General features: G+C 39.5%; 1 protein-coding gene across 1 annotated transcript in view; it reads left to right on the forward strand.

The window, feature by feature from the left end:
* LOC143281638 (F-box and WD repeat domain containing protein 10B-like) overlaps positions 1-18,733 on the forward strand; it is a 29,262-nt gene extending 10,529 nt beyond the window's left edge. The window contains exons 4-10 of the mRNA XM_076586889.1: positions 6,010-6,245; positions 7,905-8,108; positions 8,469-8,590; positions 9,564-9,712; positions 10,461-10,603; positions 12,799-12,957; positions 14,462-18,733. Of these exons, the coding sequence (XP_076443004.1) occupies positions 6,010-6,245; positions 7,905-8,108; positions 8,469-8,590; positions 9,564-9,712; positions 10,461-10,603; positions 12,799-12,957; positions 14,462-16,187 (2,739 nt within the window). The 3' untranslated portion in view covers positions 16,188-18,733. The remainder of the gene's footprint in view (positions 1-6,009; positions 6,246-7,904; positions 8,109-8,468; positions 8,591-9,563; positions 9,713-10,460; positions 10,604-12,798; positions 12,958-14,461) is intronic.
* The last annotated feature ends 2,106 nt before the right edge of the window (positions 18,734-20,839 follow it).

Consider the following 20,839-nt stretch of genomic DNA (forward strand, 5'->3'; position numbering starts at 1 on the left):
TGCCACCCCAGTGACGTCTGCAAAATCAATATCTTGGGGTCTTGGCATTGGGCAGTCTGTGACTGGTTATCACAAACATGGATCAGTCAATCTTCTCATATTTAACAGGTTGTTTTTCAGAATGCTTGCTTCAGCCGACAACACTGATTGTAATTGATAGAGGCCATGTCTGGCTTCCAGCCAGTTTGTACACAGACACGGAATCCCTTAAATTCCAGGCAGTACTGGCAGCGAACAGAGAAGAGAAAAAAAAACCATTACAGCATGAAACGAAATATTGGAGTATGTTTAATTATTCCCCTCTTCCCATTTTCTTTTTTTCAAAACACACACGAATTTCTTTCCAGTTTGTTCTGTGTGTATGTGTGTGTCTAAAAAATGTGTGTTTTTAAGGAATGTATTTCTTTTATCTAAGCATTATTTACTTGATATTTTTATTGTTTGGTGGATTATGCTTTTTTATTCATTCTGTGAACGCATTGGATCGAGCTGTTGTTATGTTTTATGTTATGTTTATATCCGGCTCGATGATGTAAGGCGCTTTGAGCAGCATTAGTACTGGATATCGTGCCATAGAAAAGTTATGAATTAACAATTATTATTATTATTATTCTGAAACAATGTTTGGGTGAATGTTAGTGTAAATACTTATCTGTCAATAGATTATTGATTTTTTTTTTTTATTTTTGGGGGGGGGTTTGTTGTTTTTTTTGTTGTTGTTTTTTTGCACATGTCACATAGGTATCTGTCCATGGACAATGATTTTTCACAAATCATGATGACAGTTTTGACTCAAGTTGTGCATCCAAGAATTTTATCTTTTCTTTTCAATGAAGGGGGACTCATCCAACCTTGGGGAAAAGAGGAAAAATATGGGCCACAACACAAACAATATGTTCTGTGTTTTTCTCATGTTCTTGTTCTTGTTCCCCAAGGTGAAAACAAGAACACCTCTCAGTTGCCACATGTTGTTTTTTTTAAGATTCAATTTCTTTTGAGTTCTTTCACCCCTCACCTACAGTCAACATTTTCCATGATGGACAAATTAGTTGAGAGGTTTGGGCATTGCACTTTCGATCTGAGGCTCCTGGGTTCAAATTCTGGTCGCAGCAGCTTTTTAGATTAAGGGTGGACATTTTTCGGATCTTCTGCTCAACACATGTGCAGACCTATTGATGGCTGAAACTTCTTTGTGTGTTTTTGCATGCACAAGATCAGCCATGTGCTTTAAAGCTCCCTTAATCTGTGTCGGTATTCAGTGGGAAATGGAAACACAAATGTACTCATAATGCACACCTCCGAAAATATATATGGCTGCCAGTGTAGACAGGATAAAAATGGCCATACATATAAAACCCACATGTAGATTTACACAAGTTGCAACCCACACATGCAGAACATCTTCCATTCAATGTATTTTGCCTATGCTTGCAGAACATGAAATTCTGATATAAGTGCCGAATTACAGTGGTTCACATGGTCAGTCAGAATTTCTTTCCAAGGAAGCATGCATGTATTGATTGAAAGTGGGGAACAAGGAAGGAGACTTGGAAGAAAGGATGTGGTATCAGAGATCTTTGACTGGAGCTTGAAGCTGGGGGAGAGGGAGGGAAGCTGTGAATACAGAGCAACCTTTTATTACGTTGACTTCCGCTCATTCCACCAGCAGCAGCAGCAGCAATGTTGTTGTTGCTGCCACTGTTGTTATCTGATATTGTTGTCGTTATGATAAATTGCTCTCCCGCAGAGTGCGTCCAATAATTCCTGCCAACTATCAGCTCTATCCCATGATTGACAGCCGTGTGGCAGAAAATTATCAGAAACAGGCTTGGCAGTCAGGAGATTACTTGATTTCTGATGGGTGTGGTGGCCGAATGGTTCAAGCGCTGCATTCTCTCCTGAGTGTCCTGAGTTTGTTCCCCAGTTTTGCCAAACCAGGTGGGTAAAGGGTGACAATTTTTCCAATTTCCCATGTCAGCATGTGTGTAGACCTGCTAGTGCCTGCACCCTCTTCGTGCTAATATATATACAGAAGACCAATACACACGTCAAAGATCCTGAAAACCATGTCAGCATTAAATGGGTGATGGAAACAATTCAGAACATACCCAGCCTGCACACCTCCAAAAACTGAGTATGGCTGCCTGTCACATGGCAGGGTAAAAAGAGATCAAACATGTAAGGACCCACTTGTATATATATGTGGTTGAATGCAGAAGTGCAATCCACAAACACTGAAGAAGAAAGAGAAGCTGATTTCTTGGGGGGTTTTGGTGTTTGGCCTAGTCAGAAAGCACACACTCTTTCATGAATATCGTTATTATTATCATCATTATTGTGACTGTTGTTGTAGCTGCAGTGATACATTAGAAAGATGTCAGTACACACAGAGCCTCAGCAGCAGCTGCAGCAGGTGACAACAACATTCATCAGCAACAAAAATCATACATGTTTTTCTCTCTTTTCAGTCTTTTTCTCTTTGTAGCTCTCTCTTTACATGTTTTTATTTTCTTCTTCTCCTTTTTTTTCGTCCATATTTCCATCCCCACAGAATTGTTTCTGAACAATAAAGACAACAGAAAAAATGTTTCTTTCTGTATTTCTGTCAGTCTCTGTAGATCTCCTTTCCCCTTTTAAAAAAAAATTCTTGATGCTCTCTTTTCCCCTTAAAATTTTTTTCTTTGATAGCATCATATTTCATTCCCATTTATCTATTTATTTATTCCAAGTTTAATGTTTTTGTTCCCTGTAGAATTGTCACTGCTGTATAGTTTGGACTGAAGGTAACGTGGTTGCCTGACAACTGGCACTGTGTTTCACTTACTCAGGTATCCAGTGGCTATGGCCCTTGGAAGAAGGGAGCTGTCGAAGGGGGCTGTAAATCAGGTGGCTTTAAGTGTAGCAGGGTTCTATTCTAGTCTCGTTTAAGTGCTATTGAGACAGCGGTCTGCCAAGACTTCTGTGTAATGAGTTTGAGAGAGAGAGAGAGAGAGACCTTCATGTGTGCTTTGTGTGTGTGTGTTTGTGGTTGCTTCCTTTTCTTGTGGGTTTGTGGGTTTGTGTCATTGGTATGGTTTGTGGTGGGTATGTTTGTTGGGGGCGGGGTGTGGGTGTGGGGGGGATTGTAGGAGGAGGATTTGGGGGTATATGTGGTGTGTGTGTGTGTGTGTGCGTGCATGCGTGCGTGCGGGCATGCGTGCGTGCGTGTGTGTGTGTGCGCGCGCGCACGTGTGTGTGTGTGTGTGTGTGTGTGTTTCACTGGGCCCATTGTATTCATGCATGCATTTATAATACATTTGCATGCATGTGCATATGCATGCACAAATCCTTGTAAGCAAATGTATATTATGTATGCACTTGTATGTGTGTATGCTTATTGTTGTGTCTGAGAGGATAAGTGCAGACATGAACAGATGACAGACTAACAAAAAGCACTGAGTCCCTCAATGGAAATATATTTTGGGGGGATATTACAAGAACAAGAACAAGAAAACACAACTAAAAGGCCTTTCGTTCTTGCAAACAAGGTGCTTGCACTCAGCTTTCCCATGGCCTTTATTATTAACCTCCTGGTCAGTCTGACAACCAGTTCCCCAAATATTTATGCCAAGTCAGCTGTGGAACCAAACCAGAATAGCAATTGTCTCTGTTGCCACAATGCAGTCAGTGGCCACAGACCTGCTTGGGCAATTATCAGGCCTGATATAGGGGAAGGATACTGATTACTGCAGCTTTAATCCCAGCCCGGTCACAGTTGATCAACTTGCCCTCTGCTTTGTAGACACTCTGGGAGGCTTGTATAGTCTCCACACAGATTGTTACACGCCCTGGCTATTATTGATTCAGACCCCCACTGCCGCTGTGGAAAGCAGGGACCGTTGACACAGAGACTGTTGTGTTTTCGTTTGTCCACAGCTTGCGTGCGTGTAGAATAAATCTTGCCTTTACCTTGTTGTTTTCGCAAGGTGTTGATTCTGGGCTTGCTCGTGTGTACTTGCCTTTGAAAGTGCTTTTGTTGTTCTGAACGTTAGCAGAGTGGGAGGGTTGTTTTAGGATATGAGATCATTTCACCCTGAGATTGAACACACCTGTACATTCTCAGTCACTCACACACACACATTTGAACCACATATTGATTGATACATACCATTTAATAATCACAGCAAGTGTTTGAGATTACCAGAACATGTACATTATAAAAAGACAAATATCATATGCATGATTATAAATAGCAACAGTTTAAGGGAACACACACACACACACACACACACACACACACATATATATATATATATATATATATATGATATATATATGTATGTATGTATGTATATCACAATAATTTCACATAAAAAGCTGAGTGATATTTTGTCTCATATCACACACCGACCGTAACTTGGCATATTCAGAGCATGGCTTAGACTCTGGACTTTTTTTTTTGGTACCAGTCGCATGGAGCCCCTTAAGATCTAATGTCTGACACCCTGACCCACTGCAGGTGATATCATGGCAGAAAGGAATAACTATCCCATGAGATTGGGGCAAAGAAGACGGGAGCTGTCTGTCACCAGACTGGCACCATGAAAGCCACACTTTATGAGGATAGGCATCGAGAATGCCAGCTGATATGTCAGGCACCAGGGGGATCCAGCACGCAACCTTTGGAATGTGAATCCGACACTGAACCAGACGGGCTGTGCATGCGTGACGTTGCTTGTTTTTTCTTTTTTTTTAATGCTTGTGCCTGTCTGCTTCTGGTTTTATGTTTGACAATAATTTTGTTTTTTCCCCATTTTTATTCTTTACTTTCTTTGTATATATAAATAAACAGAAGAAGAAACAAACATGCAGTCCTTGTGACTGGCAAAAAGGTTTCAGTTTCATATTCTTTTAAAAGCCTTTTATTGGGGACTGATAAGCTGACTCACCTACAGGAAACAGACGATTGGACTCAAAACCTTTCTTTTCTTATTTTTCCCATATTATTTTCATCCAGGATGTATTCATCCACACATTCTTGTACACCATTTGATTCTGTCATTAATATTATTACACAAGTTCTCACAGAAAAATGATGATCCAAAGCACTCATTCAAATTTCATATTTACATTTTTTTTTTTTTTTTTAATCTCAGACTGCAACAGACTGGTCGGGGCTTTGGGAGTGAGCAGCTTGAAGGTATTGAAATGTGCAGAAGCTAAAACAGCTTTTTTTGTATGCAGAAGATCAAATACGCACATAAAAGATCCTGTAATCCATGTCAGCGTTTGGTGGTTCAGGGAAACAAGAACATACCCAGCATTTACACCTCTGATTACAGAGTATGGCTGCCTGCGTGGTATTGATTGATAGATATGGATACTTATATAGTGCCTATCATTGGTCGGAGACCAGGCTCTAAACGCTTTACAAAAACGGGGTCATTTACTTACCAGGCTGCCTACCTGGGTAGAGCCGACTGACGGCTGCCATTGGGTGCTCATCATTCGTTTCCTGTGTCGTTCAATCATATTTCAGGCCCACACACATACACACTCAGACAAACATGTAACATTTTACGTGTATGACCGTTTTTGTTTATTTACCCCAGCATGTAGGCAGCCATACTCTGTTTTCGGGGGTGTGCATGCTGAGTATGTTCTTGTTTCCATAACCCACCGAATGCTGACATGGATTACGGGATCTTTAACGTGCGTGTTTGATCTTCAGGCACTGGCAGGTCTGCACACATGTTGACCTGGGAGATCGGAAAAATCTCCACCCTTTACCCACCAGGCGACACCGAGATTCGAACCCCAGACCCTCAGATTGAAAGTCCAACGCTTTAACCATACAGCTATTGCACCCGTATGATTGGTATGATAAACAAAAACACGTAAAAAAGCCTCTTTTTGTACATACAAGTGAATGTGGGAGTTGCATCCAATGAACACAGAAAAAGAAGAAGAAATAATCATTTGAAACAGAAAAAAAATGTGAAGTTTTTTTGTTTTGTTTTTTCACAACAGGGGGCAGCAGCGCAGGGAGCCAACCCTTTATACGCCAACGATGTGGACGTACTGGTGCCTGAGCTCCACCCAGGAACGTACGAAGTGCGGGAGACTGAGGACTCCATCATCAAGACCACCTTCAAGAGCGAGATCTCCTTCAAGACAGCCTACACTGGGGTGGTCACTCGTAAGGTCATCATGGAGGAGAGAAACGTCTACTGCGGTGCTTACAACGTCATGGTGCTGTGTGACGTGTGAGTTTGGGGCTGGGCCCAGTCTTGTCAAAATTATGTTGATGGTGTTTTTTTTTTTTTATCCTAGCTGACTGTAAAGGGGTTATCTCAGGGCTGACTACCTGTCAGTTCTTAAAAAGTCAAAGAGAAACCTGAAATAATGTTAACAGGTCAATTCACATAATTTGACAATAAAAAGTTCAATTCATCCACGTCTTGATCAGTTCATGCAGATTTCAGATTAAGTCAGATATATCTATTTCTATCGGGAACAGAAAAACAGTGTCTGGAGGTACATCTCAAAACAAGGTCTTCTTGTCTTGTTTGAGTGAGAACAGAACGTAAAACTGTAAATGTTGATTTGGCGAATAGATAAATAAGAAATAAATAAAAATGTTTGGGGAGTAGAAATTACAGATTTAAACTGATTTGGTCCTCAGTCTTGCGGTTTATGATTGATCAGGTGTAATCAATAGAAGGCAAGGCAAGGAGTTTACTTCATGCACCCCCTAAGGGCATTAAAACATTATTTATTAGCATCTTTTGCACACACCACATAAACAAAAAGAGTGATGTCAAAAGGTAAAGAAACAGGAAAAATCCCACACAAGCAAACAAGAAAATACACGTTAGCAGTTCATTTTTCCTTCACAATAGACAATATTATTTTCCTTATCAGTTACAAAGTTTAATTGAAAATAAATATCTTGTTTGGTTGTTTTTTTGTTGTTTTTTTGTCATTGTTGTTGTTGTTTTCACAAATGATACAGAATATTTGAATAAATATCAATAATAGACCGGTGAAACTTCAACACTGAATGTTTATTGAAATATTGAAAGTGTACTTGAAATTTAGTATATTAGTCATCTGCTGTAATATGGTTTCCATCAGTAGATTTTGATTGATCAAATGGTTTATTGAGTTTCTCAGTCAGTTGTTCATTTGTTTATTACTTTCTTATTTTAATACTCTCATCTTCTTTTAATGAGCCTGTTTGATTGATTAATTAACTAATGATTAAAGACTGCCCACACAGTCAACTGACTGACCAACTGATTTATTCATTGACTCATTATTCATTTGTTTATTTCATTCTCTCAGTAATATCATTCATGTTAAACTTCTTCTCTTTTAATGGCAGTACTTCATTTTAAACTTTTTTTTCATTTTTAGCATTACTGTCATTTTCTTCAAATTCACCTATCATTTTATAAGATAAGATAAGATAAGAATAACTTTATTATCTCCAACTGGAGAAATTTGGTCAGGTGCATTATCACAACATAGACAAGTAAACAACATGGGGACCATAACTGTAAAAGCCAATAACAGCCCCTACAAATATTACGATGATACAAATGTAAAAAATATCACATACATCGTTTCATACATCCATCCACACACTGCAGGTAATAACTAGTATTCTTGATGTAAAAACAGAAAGAATTAAGAAACATTATTTGAATATAATTATAAACATAACCTACTATACTGCACATTGATTATAATAGACAGATAAGATAAGTATAAAGATGAATTGCGGAAAACCACAACCAGATAATCAGCACACACCCGCAACCCCCCCCCCCCAACCCCCCCCGAACCCCCCACCCACACCCACACCCACCCCACACACGCGGATAACATTTTCTTTCAATGCCTCGTTTTTCGTTACACAGAGAGGACAGTCACAGAGTTATCCACACAGATGGTGGAGGCCTGATTGCTCTGGGATCTCGTGACCGCAAAGTTCGCTTCATCGACTGTGAGTCAGGCAAGGACTACGGCCCAGTGATCACAGGTCACGCAGGGTCAGTCAGATGCGTCCAGCTTTGTGAGAAGAAAGGCATGGTCTTCAGTGGCAGTTACGACACAAGCATTAGGTATGATCAGAAGACGAGTCGTTAGATTCCTTTTTAGTATTTTGTTACAGAGGCTGTGGTTGTAAAATTGTATTTTGTTTTAGAAGACAGTTATTAAAAACCTTTCCGTGTTTCGGTGTATCAGATGACATTACGACAATTTCCTGTGCTTTTCAACATTGATGCAATACAGTCTTTGTCTTTGTTTTCATATATCTGCACTAATGTTTATGTGAATTATCAGTTTTTGAAATTTTGGTCAAAGATTTGTTTTTAGTAGGTATTGTTAAAGTGAGGAAATGACAGCCAGAGACTGACAACAAAAAAATAAATGAATAAAAAAGAGTCTAACAAAAATCCTCCTTTTCCTCTTGTGTTCAGATGCTGGTCCATAGAGACAGGGCAATGCCTGAAGATTTTCCGTGGTCACACAGACACAGTGCTGACAGTTTTGGTGCTTGATAATGTGTTGGCCTCGGGCGCAAAGGACAAGTCTTGCAAAGGTGTGTACAGTGTCTGTATCTGTGCTAAAAAAAAAAATCACAAAACAGAAAAATGCATATTTGTGTGTACTTGAGGATGTTTGTACACGTGTGTGTGTGTGGTGTGTGTGTGTGTGTGTGTGTGTGTGTGTGGAATCATGTGAGAGAGCGGTAGACAGAGGGTGTCTGTCTGTGTTCATTCAACTCCAGGAACAGTACAAAAATTGTTTGCTTAAAATGTTGGATGTGTTCAGTTTCAGTTTCATTTTCAGTTCTCAAGGAGGCATCACTGTGTTCGGACAAATCTGTATATGCTACACCACATCTGCTGGGCAGACGCCTGACAGCAGCGTAACCCAACGCGCTTAGTCAGGCCTTGAGTGCATGCTTAAATATTTGTGTACCTATCAGAGTAGTAGATTTCTTTTTACATAATTTTGCCAGAGGACAACACTCTTGTTGCCATGGGTTCTTTATCAGTCCGAAAGACTAGACGCTCAGTTTGATTTTCCAGTCAAACTTGGGAGAAAGGGCAAGAGGGGGATTTGAACCCACACCCTCACAGACATTGTTTTGGCAGCTGAGCGTCTTAACCAATCTGCCACTGGGTGTGTTCAGATAATCTTTTAAGGGAAATAAATTCTTTAAGGAAACTCAATAGAAATATGATGATCTGTAGTTAATTTTTTTGGTGTGTGTATAAATGATGCATTGTAATAATCCAGACTTTTGTAAGAAAATCTTTCTTTTTTATTTATTTCATATATTCATTGGAATTAACCTGACCATAGCAGACAGTATGAACATATACAATTAAGATCAAGATTTTTTTTCTCTGTGTGTACTTGTCTTTCTGTTTGAGAAATACAGTAAGTTCTAATTCTGAAGTAATAATTCTGAAGTATGTTGAATAAGTCAAATTGAAAAATATTCATCATTCTGTATGACTAGCATAATTTTTTTTTCTTCTTTTTTCTTCTTCATGTTTGCCCAGTATGGGATATTGAAACGGGCAAGTGCAAACGCACCTTCCGTCACCGGCACCCGGTGTCAGCAGTGGCACTGTCGGCAGAGATCTGTATCACTGGCTGCGAGGGAGGGCGTGTCAAAGTGTGGGAGCTTTCCACAGGCCAGCTGATTAAAGTAATAAGCACACACACACACACACACACACACACACACACACATCTCTCTCTCTCTCTCTCTCTCTCTCTCTCTATATATATATATATATATATATATATATCCATAATGATCATTCTCTCCAGCTATTTTTATTTGCTCTCATTATGGTTACTTAATAGTGTGGCATTAGTCTTGATGTTGAAAGGGAAGCTGAGAAGCAAAAGGAGTGGACATTTAAGTATGATACAAAAAAAAAAAAGAATAAAAAGAAATGGAAGCTTAATGTGTTCCAGGTTCAGGATTGGATGGGGCAATGGGTGCACACCTGTCTGGCTTTTTACAGATTGAGACTTAAGCGTAAAAACTCAAGAGTCCCAACTGAGCATGTGAAAAAGATGTTAATTATCGTGTGATAAGATGACTGATGTGTGAACAGATAAATGTGTATTGAGAACATACAGTGTGTGTGTGTGTGTGTGGGGGGGGGGGTGTTTGGTGTGAGTTTTATACCTATGCGTGCATGCATACACACATGCATGCATTGCATTGTACATGAAATTGTTTTTGTAGTCATTATCATTCTGGCTTGACAAACTTTATAAAGTTTGGTCTTGGGTGAAAGTGGAGTGAAGCAGCATAGAAGTATTGATAAATCTAGGTAATAGAACCACCACCACCCAAATCAAAAGTAGGGTAGGTGTGTTTTTTTTATTTGTGCATAGACTTGAGAAAAAAAAATCACAAGACTTCTGAAATGTGTTTGCAGAATCTGAGTGGTCACCATGGACCTGTCACTGCCATCAAGTTTGATCGCTGGCACATCATCACAGGCAGTCGTGATGGCTATGCACTGGCATGGAGCTCGCAAGGTCGCCACAATCGGTGTCTCACAGCACTTAGACACCCAAAGTAATCACTGCATGCCTGCATGCTTTTTTTCCCCCCCTTCACTTCACTTCAAAAGTGCAGATATTGCATGTGTGCTTGTTATGTTCACCTCATTTAGATCTATAGAGAAGGGATTCTGTGCTTATATTTCATCACTTTCACTTGCTTTTTAAAGCAGGTATTAAGTACATGTTTAGACCACTTTCTTCATTGAGAAAGAGTTAATAAAATTGTTTCTAAATCTACCAAGTGTAAGAATTTAATTTTTTAAAAATAAATAAATAAAAAACACCAAGAAACTAATCTCCTTCAATATCTGTTACAATAATCCCCCAACCCACCCCCACCCCCACTCCCTCCTACCCAAGCCCACCCACCACCACCACCACCACCCTCAGCTGTGCCCAGTTCAGATATAGAAGTTAAATTAAACCGAAACAGCAATATGAATAGAGAGTGAAATATGTCAAACAAGGGGCAAACCAACTTTAAAGTGATTCTAATTGGAGGTCATCATCTGTCTAGGATATAAGCTAGTTGTCTTTGGTTGCCAACTGCAAATGGGGGTACGTGTTCCAGAGTCTTTCCTGGGACAAAAAGATAACTGCATGCGTACTTTGGTTGCAATCAGTTGTTGTGTTGTATGTGAGAATGAAATATGCAAATGAATGTGTGAATGCTTTCACTCAGTCACCACAATAATAGTTACTCGATTGGACACAAAGGTGTGAGTTCAGCTTGTATTGTCACCATGCTGTCGAGTGTCTCCATTCTCATACAAAACATCTTTTTACCAAAACCAAATATCAGAAAACTAAGTGAGAGCAATGCTTATCAGTCAGTCCAACAGCTGCAATGACTGAGTGGTTAGAGCACTGGACTTTCAATCCTTGGGACCTAGGTTTGCATCCTGGCTGCATGTTTTGGACTAAGGGAGGATGCCAACATTACATGCAGACCTTATCAGTGTCTGGATTGAGCCCTTTTCACCTGTGTACAAAGTATACACATACAAAATACCAAATATTTCAGGTCCTTTAATAAGTTAGTTTTTGGTGGTTTATAGAAACACACATATACCCAGCATCCACACATCCAAAAATGGAGTATGGTTCTCAAATGGCAGGGTAAAAATGGCTGTTCACATAAAAGCCCACTCGTAGATATGAGTGAACATGGCACTTGCAGCCCAGTAACAAAAAAAACAACACAAACAGTCCTTTGTGGAAAACCTAGAGAGATGGTGAATACCTTTCCAAATAGTTTACATTCATAAATAGGATTATTTTTTCTTGGCTGCCAAACATATAGTCATGTCATGTCATGGTAAAGTTTTGCTATTACCCCTTTGGAGAAAAAGTTGATAGCTGGTGGGAATTACTTGATCAGTCTCTGCAGGAGGTATAGTATCTTTGTGTTAGTTCACATGAGTTCATTTTGATGACTGATATTCAGATGATTATTCATGCCTGTATCATTAGATCCCCCAATGGATTTTGCATGTGTGTGTTTTGTTGTTTTGTTGATATCATTGTTGTTTTGCATGTTTGTGTATGTGTCTTTTGTCTTTTGCTGTTTCTCGGGGGGTGGGGGGGGTGGGGGGGGGGGTTGGTTTTGGTTTTTTTTCATTTCAGAAATTGGTGCATATTTTTAGTTTCTTTCTTGCTGCTCAGCTTTGCATGTATATACTGATTTCATACCACAAGAATTAGTTATGTTAACAGTTTTTATAAATGTTTGGAAATGGCACCTGGCATGCTCATATCTGTTATGTTGATATGGTATAAGATGGAACAGCTCACATTATAAATTATTATTATTTATGTGTAAGAAAGTAAAAAAAATGTATTGATCAATGCCCGTTAATTCTGGTGTAGGCTTTAATCCATAATGTAAAGAATGGGTCAACTGAACACCAAACTATTCAGGTATTACCCTTTGCTTCATACCAGTAAATGTACCACTTCAAACTGAAATGGATTCTTATCTCTTCTACTTCTCTTTAATTCCATGACTCAGAGCATGCAGCAGCAGTTAACTCATATAACCTTCCACCTATTTCAAACTGAAATTACATTGGAAGAAAGTCCATGATTCAGAGTATGTAACCGCATGAAACACCCAATCCATCCATTCATGTTTCAAACTGAAATCTGTTTCAGACATTACCTTAAAGTGTGTAGATCTATGTTAAACCATAACTGGTGTTGTTGCAGGGAAGTGCTGTGCTTGGAGTTCATGTACCTGCGTGTGATCACTGGGTCTGGAGATGGAAGGCTGAGGATCTGGAACATGATCACAGGACAGTGCTGCCGCATCATGCGTGGCAACAGTCGCAGCGATCCCATCCTTGACATTCTGGCCATAGGAGACAGGTAGGTTCACAGAAAAAAACAACAACTGGAGAACACACTGTAAAGCCCATATCTCGTGCAGTGTCTGTTATCTAATCACCTCCCTGTCTCCCACTAATGACTTTATGAATACTATGGTTGGTGAAGAATTGTGTATAAATTCCCTAAATCTGGACACCAATCCGGATCACCACCAAAATGTAACCATGTGGTCTATGTCTTATAGGTGACACAACTTATTTTGCTAAATATAGCCAACAGACACATGTCGCCATGTTTTCCAGTGGTAAAAGTACTTTACAGGGTTCCCTCTGAAAAAAGAAATTGTCTGCTACACTGATGACCAAAGAGATTGTGGTAGATTTCCTGGTATTGATGTTCAGTTTTCATCGCTTTTTGTTTGTTTGTCTCTATGTTTGTATTTTAACTACATTAAGCTCTTTGCAGAATGGTCTGGTCAATGGATTTATTGGATGAAAATTTCAAGACTTTTACAGATCCAGAAGGGCAAAGCAGTTTTTTTTCTAAAACATTTCCAGCCCTGGAAATGGTTTGCTTGTTTGTCCAAAACTTTGCCAGACTTCCTTGCCGTTAAACATTCCTGGGTTGGGATACTGACCCAAGTCGCCATCAAAATTTATCAAACCTTGGCCCATAGCCAACATATTCACGTAATTTCAGGAAAATCTGTTCACACCTTTCAGTGTAATCCTTCTGATAAACAAAGCAACAAACTAGAGTGAAAACATAACATCCATGGTGGAGGTAAAAAAAAAAAAAAAAGGTTTGTTTGCTGTTTCACCTCTGCCAGCCTTGGTGTCTTGCCCATGGGAGAAAGGCCTATCTGGTTTTGTGGGAATGATGCGATTAATTTTCTCTGCTTCCTACAGTTTTCCTTTTTAGAAATTTAAAGTGGAGTGATGGCCTAGAGGTAACGCGTCCGCCTAGAAAGCGAGAGAATCTGAGCGTGCTGGTTCAAATCACGGCTCAGCCGCCGATATTTTCTCCCCCTCCACTAGACCTTGAGTGGTGGTCTGGACGCTAGTCATTCGGATGAGACGATAAACCGAGGTCCCGTGTGCAGCATGCACTTAGCGCACGTAAAAGAACCCACGGCAACAAAAGTGTTGTTCCTGGCAAAATTCTGTAGAAAAATCCACTGTGATAGGAAAAACAAATAAAACTGCATGCAGGAAAAAAAAAAAAAAAAAAAGGGTGGCGCTGTAGTGTAGCGACGCGCTCTCCCTGGGGAGAGCAGCCCGAATTTCACACAGAGAAATCTGTTGTGATAAAAAGAAATACAAATAAATACAAATAAACAAATAAATATGTATGGTTGATTCAGCTTCATGAAAATGGTAATAATGTTTGTATATCCATTTGTCAGTCTGTCTGCCACAATGTCAGTGATAAGGCATACATGTGTTCATTATTATTGTTCCTATACATCCTGTTTTGGTAATACGCTAGTCCAGATGTGTTCAGTAAACACTGCATTCAATACGTGTCTCATTTCTTTTTTCAGAATCACCCTGAACACTCACAACAACTTGCTGGTGCTCAACTTTGAGCATGTGGAGTGGGACTACACATTAGAGACCGACTCAGTTCCCCCTCTCGTGCAGTATGGTTCATACTCTGACGCACCAGTGCGTTCGCAGCCTTACGCCTACGTGCGTGCCCAGCGCATGCGGAAGGCAGGAGCCAGCAACGCCAAGCTGATGCACCGAGCAGTATCCCCACAGCACCCGCCAGGGACTGAAGTCAAACTGCAGCATGGCTACCACGCCCCTCAGCTACCTCACAGTGCAAAGAGTCTGAGTGAAAGAAATCTGGAGAGTGCAAGGCGAGTGCAAAGCTCTGTCAAGTCTGAGGGGCGACAGGCGTCCAGGGAAGGAGTGTACTTTCCTGTGGAAGAATCCAGCAAGGGGTTGACCAGGGAATCCTCCAGGGATGTTTCTCCATCAGCCAGCTTAACGAGAAAGCCTCCTCCACCACCATCGTCCTCTCAGCGAGCTGCTAAGTTGAGACCTTCTACATCGAAATCTGCTCCCACTGTGACCATTGTTGAAAAGCCGGAAGAAGATGACAGTGATATCTTGACCAAAGAACCACCAATGGTCAAGAGGAGAGTGTCCTGGGCCTTTGACAAACCCCTTGAACCCAAGGACAAAGCAATGAGTCTGTCTGAGATGAAATCGTTGCTGAGATCTCAGATTCGCATGAAAGCAGAGAGCATTGTCCCGCCAGATTTTATTTACCTGACAGTGAGCACTATACAGGCTGGCATGGTACAGTCGGAGACCAACCGCAACACACACTTCAACCTCAAGGATGAGAAAGTTGCTGTCTACACGCAACAAGCCAGGCCCTCCTCCTCTCCAAGTCGCATTGACCCACGCACCAAAGTACCTGTGGAGGAGCTTGGCTTGGAGGTGTTTTTGGATGATGAAGGAACCATCTCTGAAATCTCAGACTTGAAATCTATTAGATCCATGAAAGTGAAAGAGCCTCCTAAGCCTCCTCCTATACCCAGCAAAGAACTGTTCTCCACTCTTTGTGCACCAGCTGTGGTGAAAACTGCCCCATATCTAAGCCTTCATCCATCTCATGTCAAAACCACCATTCCACGAGCCAGAGTGATCCGTCCTATCTCTGCTGGAATCATGCAGGAACAGCCCCAAGATGTAGAGTTCATCTCCGTCACAACAGCCACCAAATCAGCACGACCAGGCACTGCCCCAGTGCCCAAATCCCATCCCAGCAACCGTGGTGCAGCTCCTGCCTCCATCCATGCTGCTCTTCCTGGCACCAGTCATGTCAGACCACGAACACAGCCGCTCACCTCCGCCGCTATCGAAGCCAGCACAGTCCCCATGCTGATGTACCCCAAAAACATGAAAGACAAAATCGATGATCTCAAACAGCAGCGCAGATTAAGAGAGCCGCCACCGATCATGGGTCCAGGGGATCGTCCTTACGGGAAAGTCAGCCCTTATAACCCCCCTATGCGTACACACATCAAGTTTGAGTTGAAAACCCATGAGCAGGAACGAGAGCATTTGAATCACATTGAGCACATCCACCAGCAACAGCGAAAAGAGGAGCAGGAAAAGTTGGAGAAGATGCAGAGAAGAGCTTGGCTGTCCAAGGTGAAGGGGGAACCAAACGGCAAGCCCCAAAACGTGTCCAAGGTGAAAGGGAGACCAAACAGCAAGCCCCAAAAGTTATCAGAACCACAGGACAATTGAACAGACTCTTCTCCCTCAACTCTGTGAGTTATAGGGGCGCCTCGCAAAAGAACTGTTCACCAGATTCCTCCAGGTCTGTCAATGGTATGTCAAAGCCTTGGACAGACTCAGAACTTGTTAAATGACAGCATTAACACAGCTGAGTATTTGTTAACTAAGTTAGAAGACTTGGCAACTTGGTTGTGGTCACTACCTGTTTGTTGGTAAAGGAAAATTTAAAATCTTGAAAACCAGTAGCAGTGAATTTCAGGAAAAGGAACACAGCTTGAACACCATTTTACACCAAATCCTAAAATGATTATACAATTTTTGAGGAAGAAAGAAAATCCACTGACTGATTTTTAGGTTAATTCATACAAATGCCTGATTGAATGCAGCACACACACACACACACACACACACACACACACACACACACACACATGCACGTACACGCACATTTAACCAAGTCTCTTAAAAATAAATTGCAGCTGTGGTGGAAAGATGAACAACACCCATATCCTTTTTATTGCAGGTACTTAAAAAAACATTTTTGCCTGCTTTTACAGAGTATTCTTTGGACAGAATTTTAACAAATACATCATTGGTGTTTGAAATTATGTTATCATTCACCATAAGCCCCATTATTGGTTATTAATAAAAATGTGGTACTGTTTACATTTGTTGTTGTGTTCACTTAAAGTTTCCCCCCTTACTGTTTGCTATTGCCTTTATGTTTTTTCTGTTATTTCTGTTGTTGTTTTGTTTGTTATTTGTTGGGTTTTTTCAATATCTCTCAATGTAGATATACATAGAACTGAAGACAATACCCCCACACAAATGTTTAAACACACATGCACACTCACTCACTCACTCGTGTGCGCGCGCGCACACACACACACACACACACACACACACACACAGTTTCATTCAGTGCTGCTGTGTTACACCAGATACCTCAAATCATTTTTAGATTGTTTCTGCATAGAAGCATTAAATATCAGTAACCAGTGTGTGTAGTTAGAACTTGATTTGGCAGCCTTCAAAATGTGAAATAAAATCAAAATATTCATAAAATAGAACATCAGGTGAAATGGAGCTAAGAAATGGAACAAGTGAGTAATCAAATCAAGAATAATCAAGAGTAATCACAAATTTGTTGCACAAAAAAGTGAATAGTAATATTAATCTTTGTGCCAAGTGTTTTAAGAAAGGTAGCAGCAATAAATGGTGCACACTGCTGATCTTATTTTGCTTTTGCGCATCGCAACTGCCAGATTCACCTGTATCTGCATGTCGGCTTTTATTTGCATGACTAATTTACCCTTTTCATTAAGGCAGCCATACTCGTTTTCAGGGGTGTGTATGCTGAATACATTGGTGTTTCCATAACCCACCAGAAGCTGATGTTGGTTATGGTATCTTTAACATGCATAATTGATTTTCTTTGTGTGTATACACACGAAAGGGATCAAGGCACAAACATTTCTGCACTTATATTGAAAGTATCTCTACCCTTAGCCCACCAGGCACCAGTACTGGTATTTTACACAGGACCATGTGATTGAAAGCTGTACAGTGCAATCATTTGAATATTGCGCCCATCTCATCAGCCCTATTTTTCAAGGTGATCAGTTCATTCAGTACTATGAGAGTTTACAATTATGTTTCATCAAAGAAGGCCACTTGCATGGTTGATAAAGAAAAATAAGTCATTCCGAGTTGGTATAAAAAATGTGTTTAGTTCCTGACAAACATAAACATTCTGATATTTACTGCAGAGAACTCATGTGAACTTCTTGTGATGAGATTTCATCATAAATAAAGCATTGGCAGTCGTATCAAAAATAGCCTTGTCGTTCATACACCAAGCAAAGAAATCTGCTTTTATCAGTTTCTTTCAACAGTGGAGAGGTCAATAATGCTATTGGTAGGTAGTAACAGCATCATGATACAACACTACAAGTTCGAAACACTTCCAAATCTGCAGTTCCTGACTTATGTGATTCTAGAGAAACTGGTGTGAACAGAATGTCAAATGAAAAGATCACATTGCTGATTATTTTACCTTTGTTTTTCAATGTTGTTCAAATATGAAAATTAAGTTATAAGATCATAATAATGGTAGATGAAAGATATATCATAGTATCAGCGTCACAGTTGGAAAAAAAAAAAAGAAAGAAAAGAATTATAAAGAATATGTGCATAGACTGGTTGACTGTTGGGTTATACCTCAGAGCTTTCCACATGCCAAGTATTAACCACTTAGGTCAACTGTATAACACTTTTATGCACACAGTGTGGTTTGAGGTGAATGTTTGGTTTCTTTTTTTTGTCATACTTGTGAGTGCTTGACACAATGTATTTGAAAAGACTGTGATACATATGTTATTAAAAGCTGATGAAGAAGCACAAGATTGTGGAATATTCTTTTTAACCATATGTTTACAAATAATCCAGAGCCATTTTCAGTGTTTCTGTGTAACTGTGTCTTTGTTGGTTTATTGTCTGTGTACTTTTTTTTTCTTTTTTCTTTTCTTTCTTTTTTTTTTTTTTTTTACATCACAGTGCCCCACCCCCCCCCCCTCACCCCCATGCTACCCCTCCTCCCCACTCCTCATTAGAGTGCTTGGAATTTTTTTTTGAATGGAGATTATTTTATTTATATCAGTTTGCTCACACGGTAATACCAGCAAACAAAAAACGAACTGAAAGCCAAGGATTCAGTATTAACATGCAACCTTACAGCTGACCCCTTTGTGTTAGTGATACAGCAAAGAGTAATCATCCCTGTTAACAACCCAGTACGCTAAAACTGTTATTATTGATAGCATGATTAAATACATATTGGTATGTATGCCAAAGCATAATCTACTAAATTATATATCTATACTTGTATGTGAGTGTGTGTACTTTTCTTTGTATCATGATTTCATATTCTTTGTTTTTGATAATGAAATTGGGAGTGTGCAAGTGTGTGAGAGAGAGACATTCATTTCATGCTCAGAAGAAAAAAAAGATAGTACTTCCTGACTATGTCAAACACAAAACAGGAAACTCAGTTCCTTGTTTTTTTCTTCTGATCCATGTTCTATGGGAAACAATCAAGATTTTGTGTGTGTGTGTGTGTGTGTGTGTGTGTGTGTGTGTGTGTGTGTGTGCGAAGTATCTGTTTGGTATTTTAAAGAACTTCCTTTTTTTTTCATAAGTATTGTTTGTTTTTTTCTCTCTCCTCTTCACATGTTACTGATGCACTTTCTTCTTTCTTTTTTCTATTTTTAATGTGGTTTCCAATTCCTTCAGTGATCGATGATGGGACATTGTTCCAGAGTTATGGAATCTGCTTCTTGCATGTGTTGGGAGTTTTTCTTGGAGGTGAATTGGCAGTCTGGGTTTGCAATCTGCTGGAGTTTCTGGAAAGAGGAAACAACCATCACTCACTTTTGTTTGCAGACACTGCATCTTGCCTGTAAAGGAGCAGAAGAGAAACTCAGCACTCAGAGTTATTTCATTTTCATCATATCTCTTTTCTTATTTTGAAACTGTCAGAAAGAAAATCTAGACTTTTTTCATGGCATCTTTCCGCTTAATTTCACTCCTGGATTTGAGTTGGCTGAAGTGACTCAGGTGGAAGTGATAGATGATGGGAATCCACTAGAACAGAGTACACAGAAGAAAGGTTTAGCTTATCACCCTGCCAGAAACAGTGATTTGACTGGGCACACAAACTAACAACCTCTACAATGAGATATTAGTGTCTTTGGACTGGGGCATTGTCTATGAACGGTACATTTTACAATAATTCTGGGTATGTGTAGAGCTTCATCAGATTTAGTTGTGGGTCATATTCAGTGGACGTTTCTGTTAATGTCATTGTCCATGATCCAATTTTTGTTTGAATATCAACAGATGTACCATTTGTATTTAAATGTCCCAGTATATATATCTATGGTCCTCATGACAAATTTATCTTTTACATTCAAATGTTTCTATGTTTATATATATGTATTCTCATAAAGTTCAGATATACAGTTTATCTTAAAATTTCATTAACATAAAAAATTTTTAAATGTGTAATTGATCTTTTAATCAGGATTCTGAAGACTGCCTCTCTTGCAACTGTTAAAAGTGGCAGAGGCTAATAAGTATATTTGTGAACAGTGTCCATGAATGCAACATATTCAGTAATTTTTTCAGGTTTAAGATCATAGGTTTGGGGATAATTGACATTTATTTGTGTGTGTAAAAGTTGCAGAAAATTCACAATGTTTGTAATGCACAGCAGTTGAATTTGTAACACATTACTTTTGATATACAGTATTTTCATGTTCGTTTGGGAAAAAGGGTTACGATGATCTCAAAAACAAAAACCTAACTAATCGTTAATCGTTTTGAATGAATCTCGAGTTGAATCATACCATAAACAGCATTGCGTTCATGAATCCTGTACATGTTAACAGTATTTTGAAAAGCAAAATGCATTCATTTCCTGACTACTGAAAGAATACATGAAGTCTAAAGAAATATGAAGTCTCATTTATATATATGCATCTGTACATACATATATACTTCTGTATTTGTTGTTTATATGGATTGTGATACATATATTGAAGAATAACATCTTAAAACTGGTAGTTCATTTTTGATTAAGTGGATCTATGCTACGCATAATA

The sequence above is a fragment of the Babylonia areolata genome, chromosome 1, assembly GCF_041734735.1.
Source record: "Babylonia areolata isolate BAREFJ2019XMU chromosome 1, ASM4173473v1, whole genome shotgun sequence".
Lineage (NCBI taxonomy): Eukaryota > Metazoa > Mollusca > Gastropoda > Neogastropoda > Buccinidae > Babylonia > Babylonia areolata.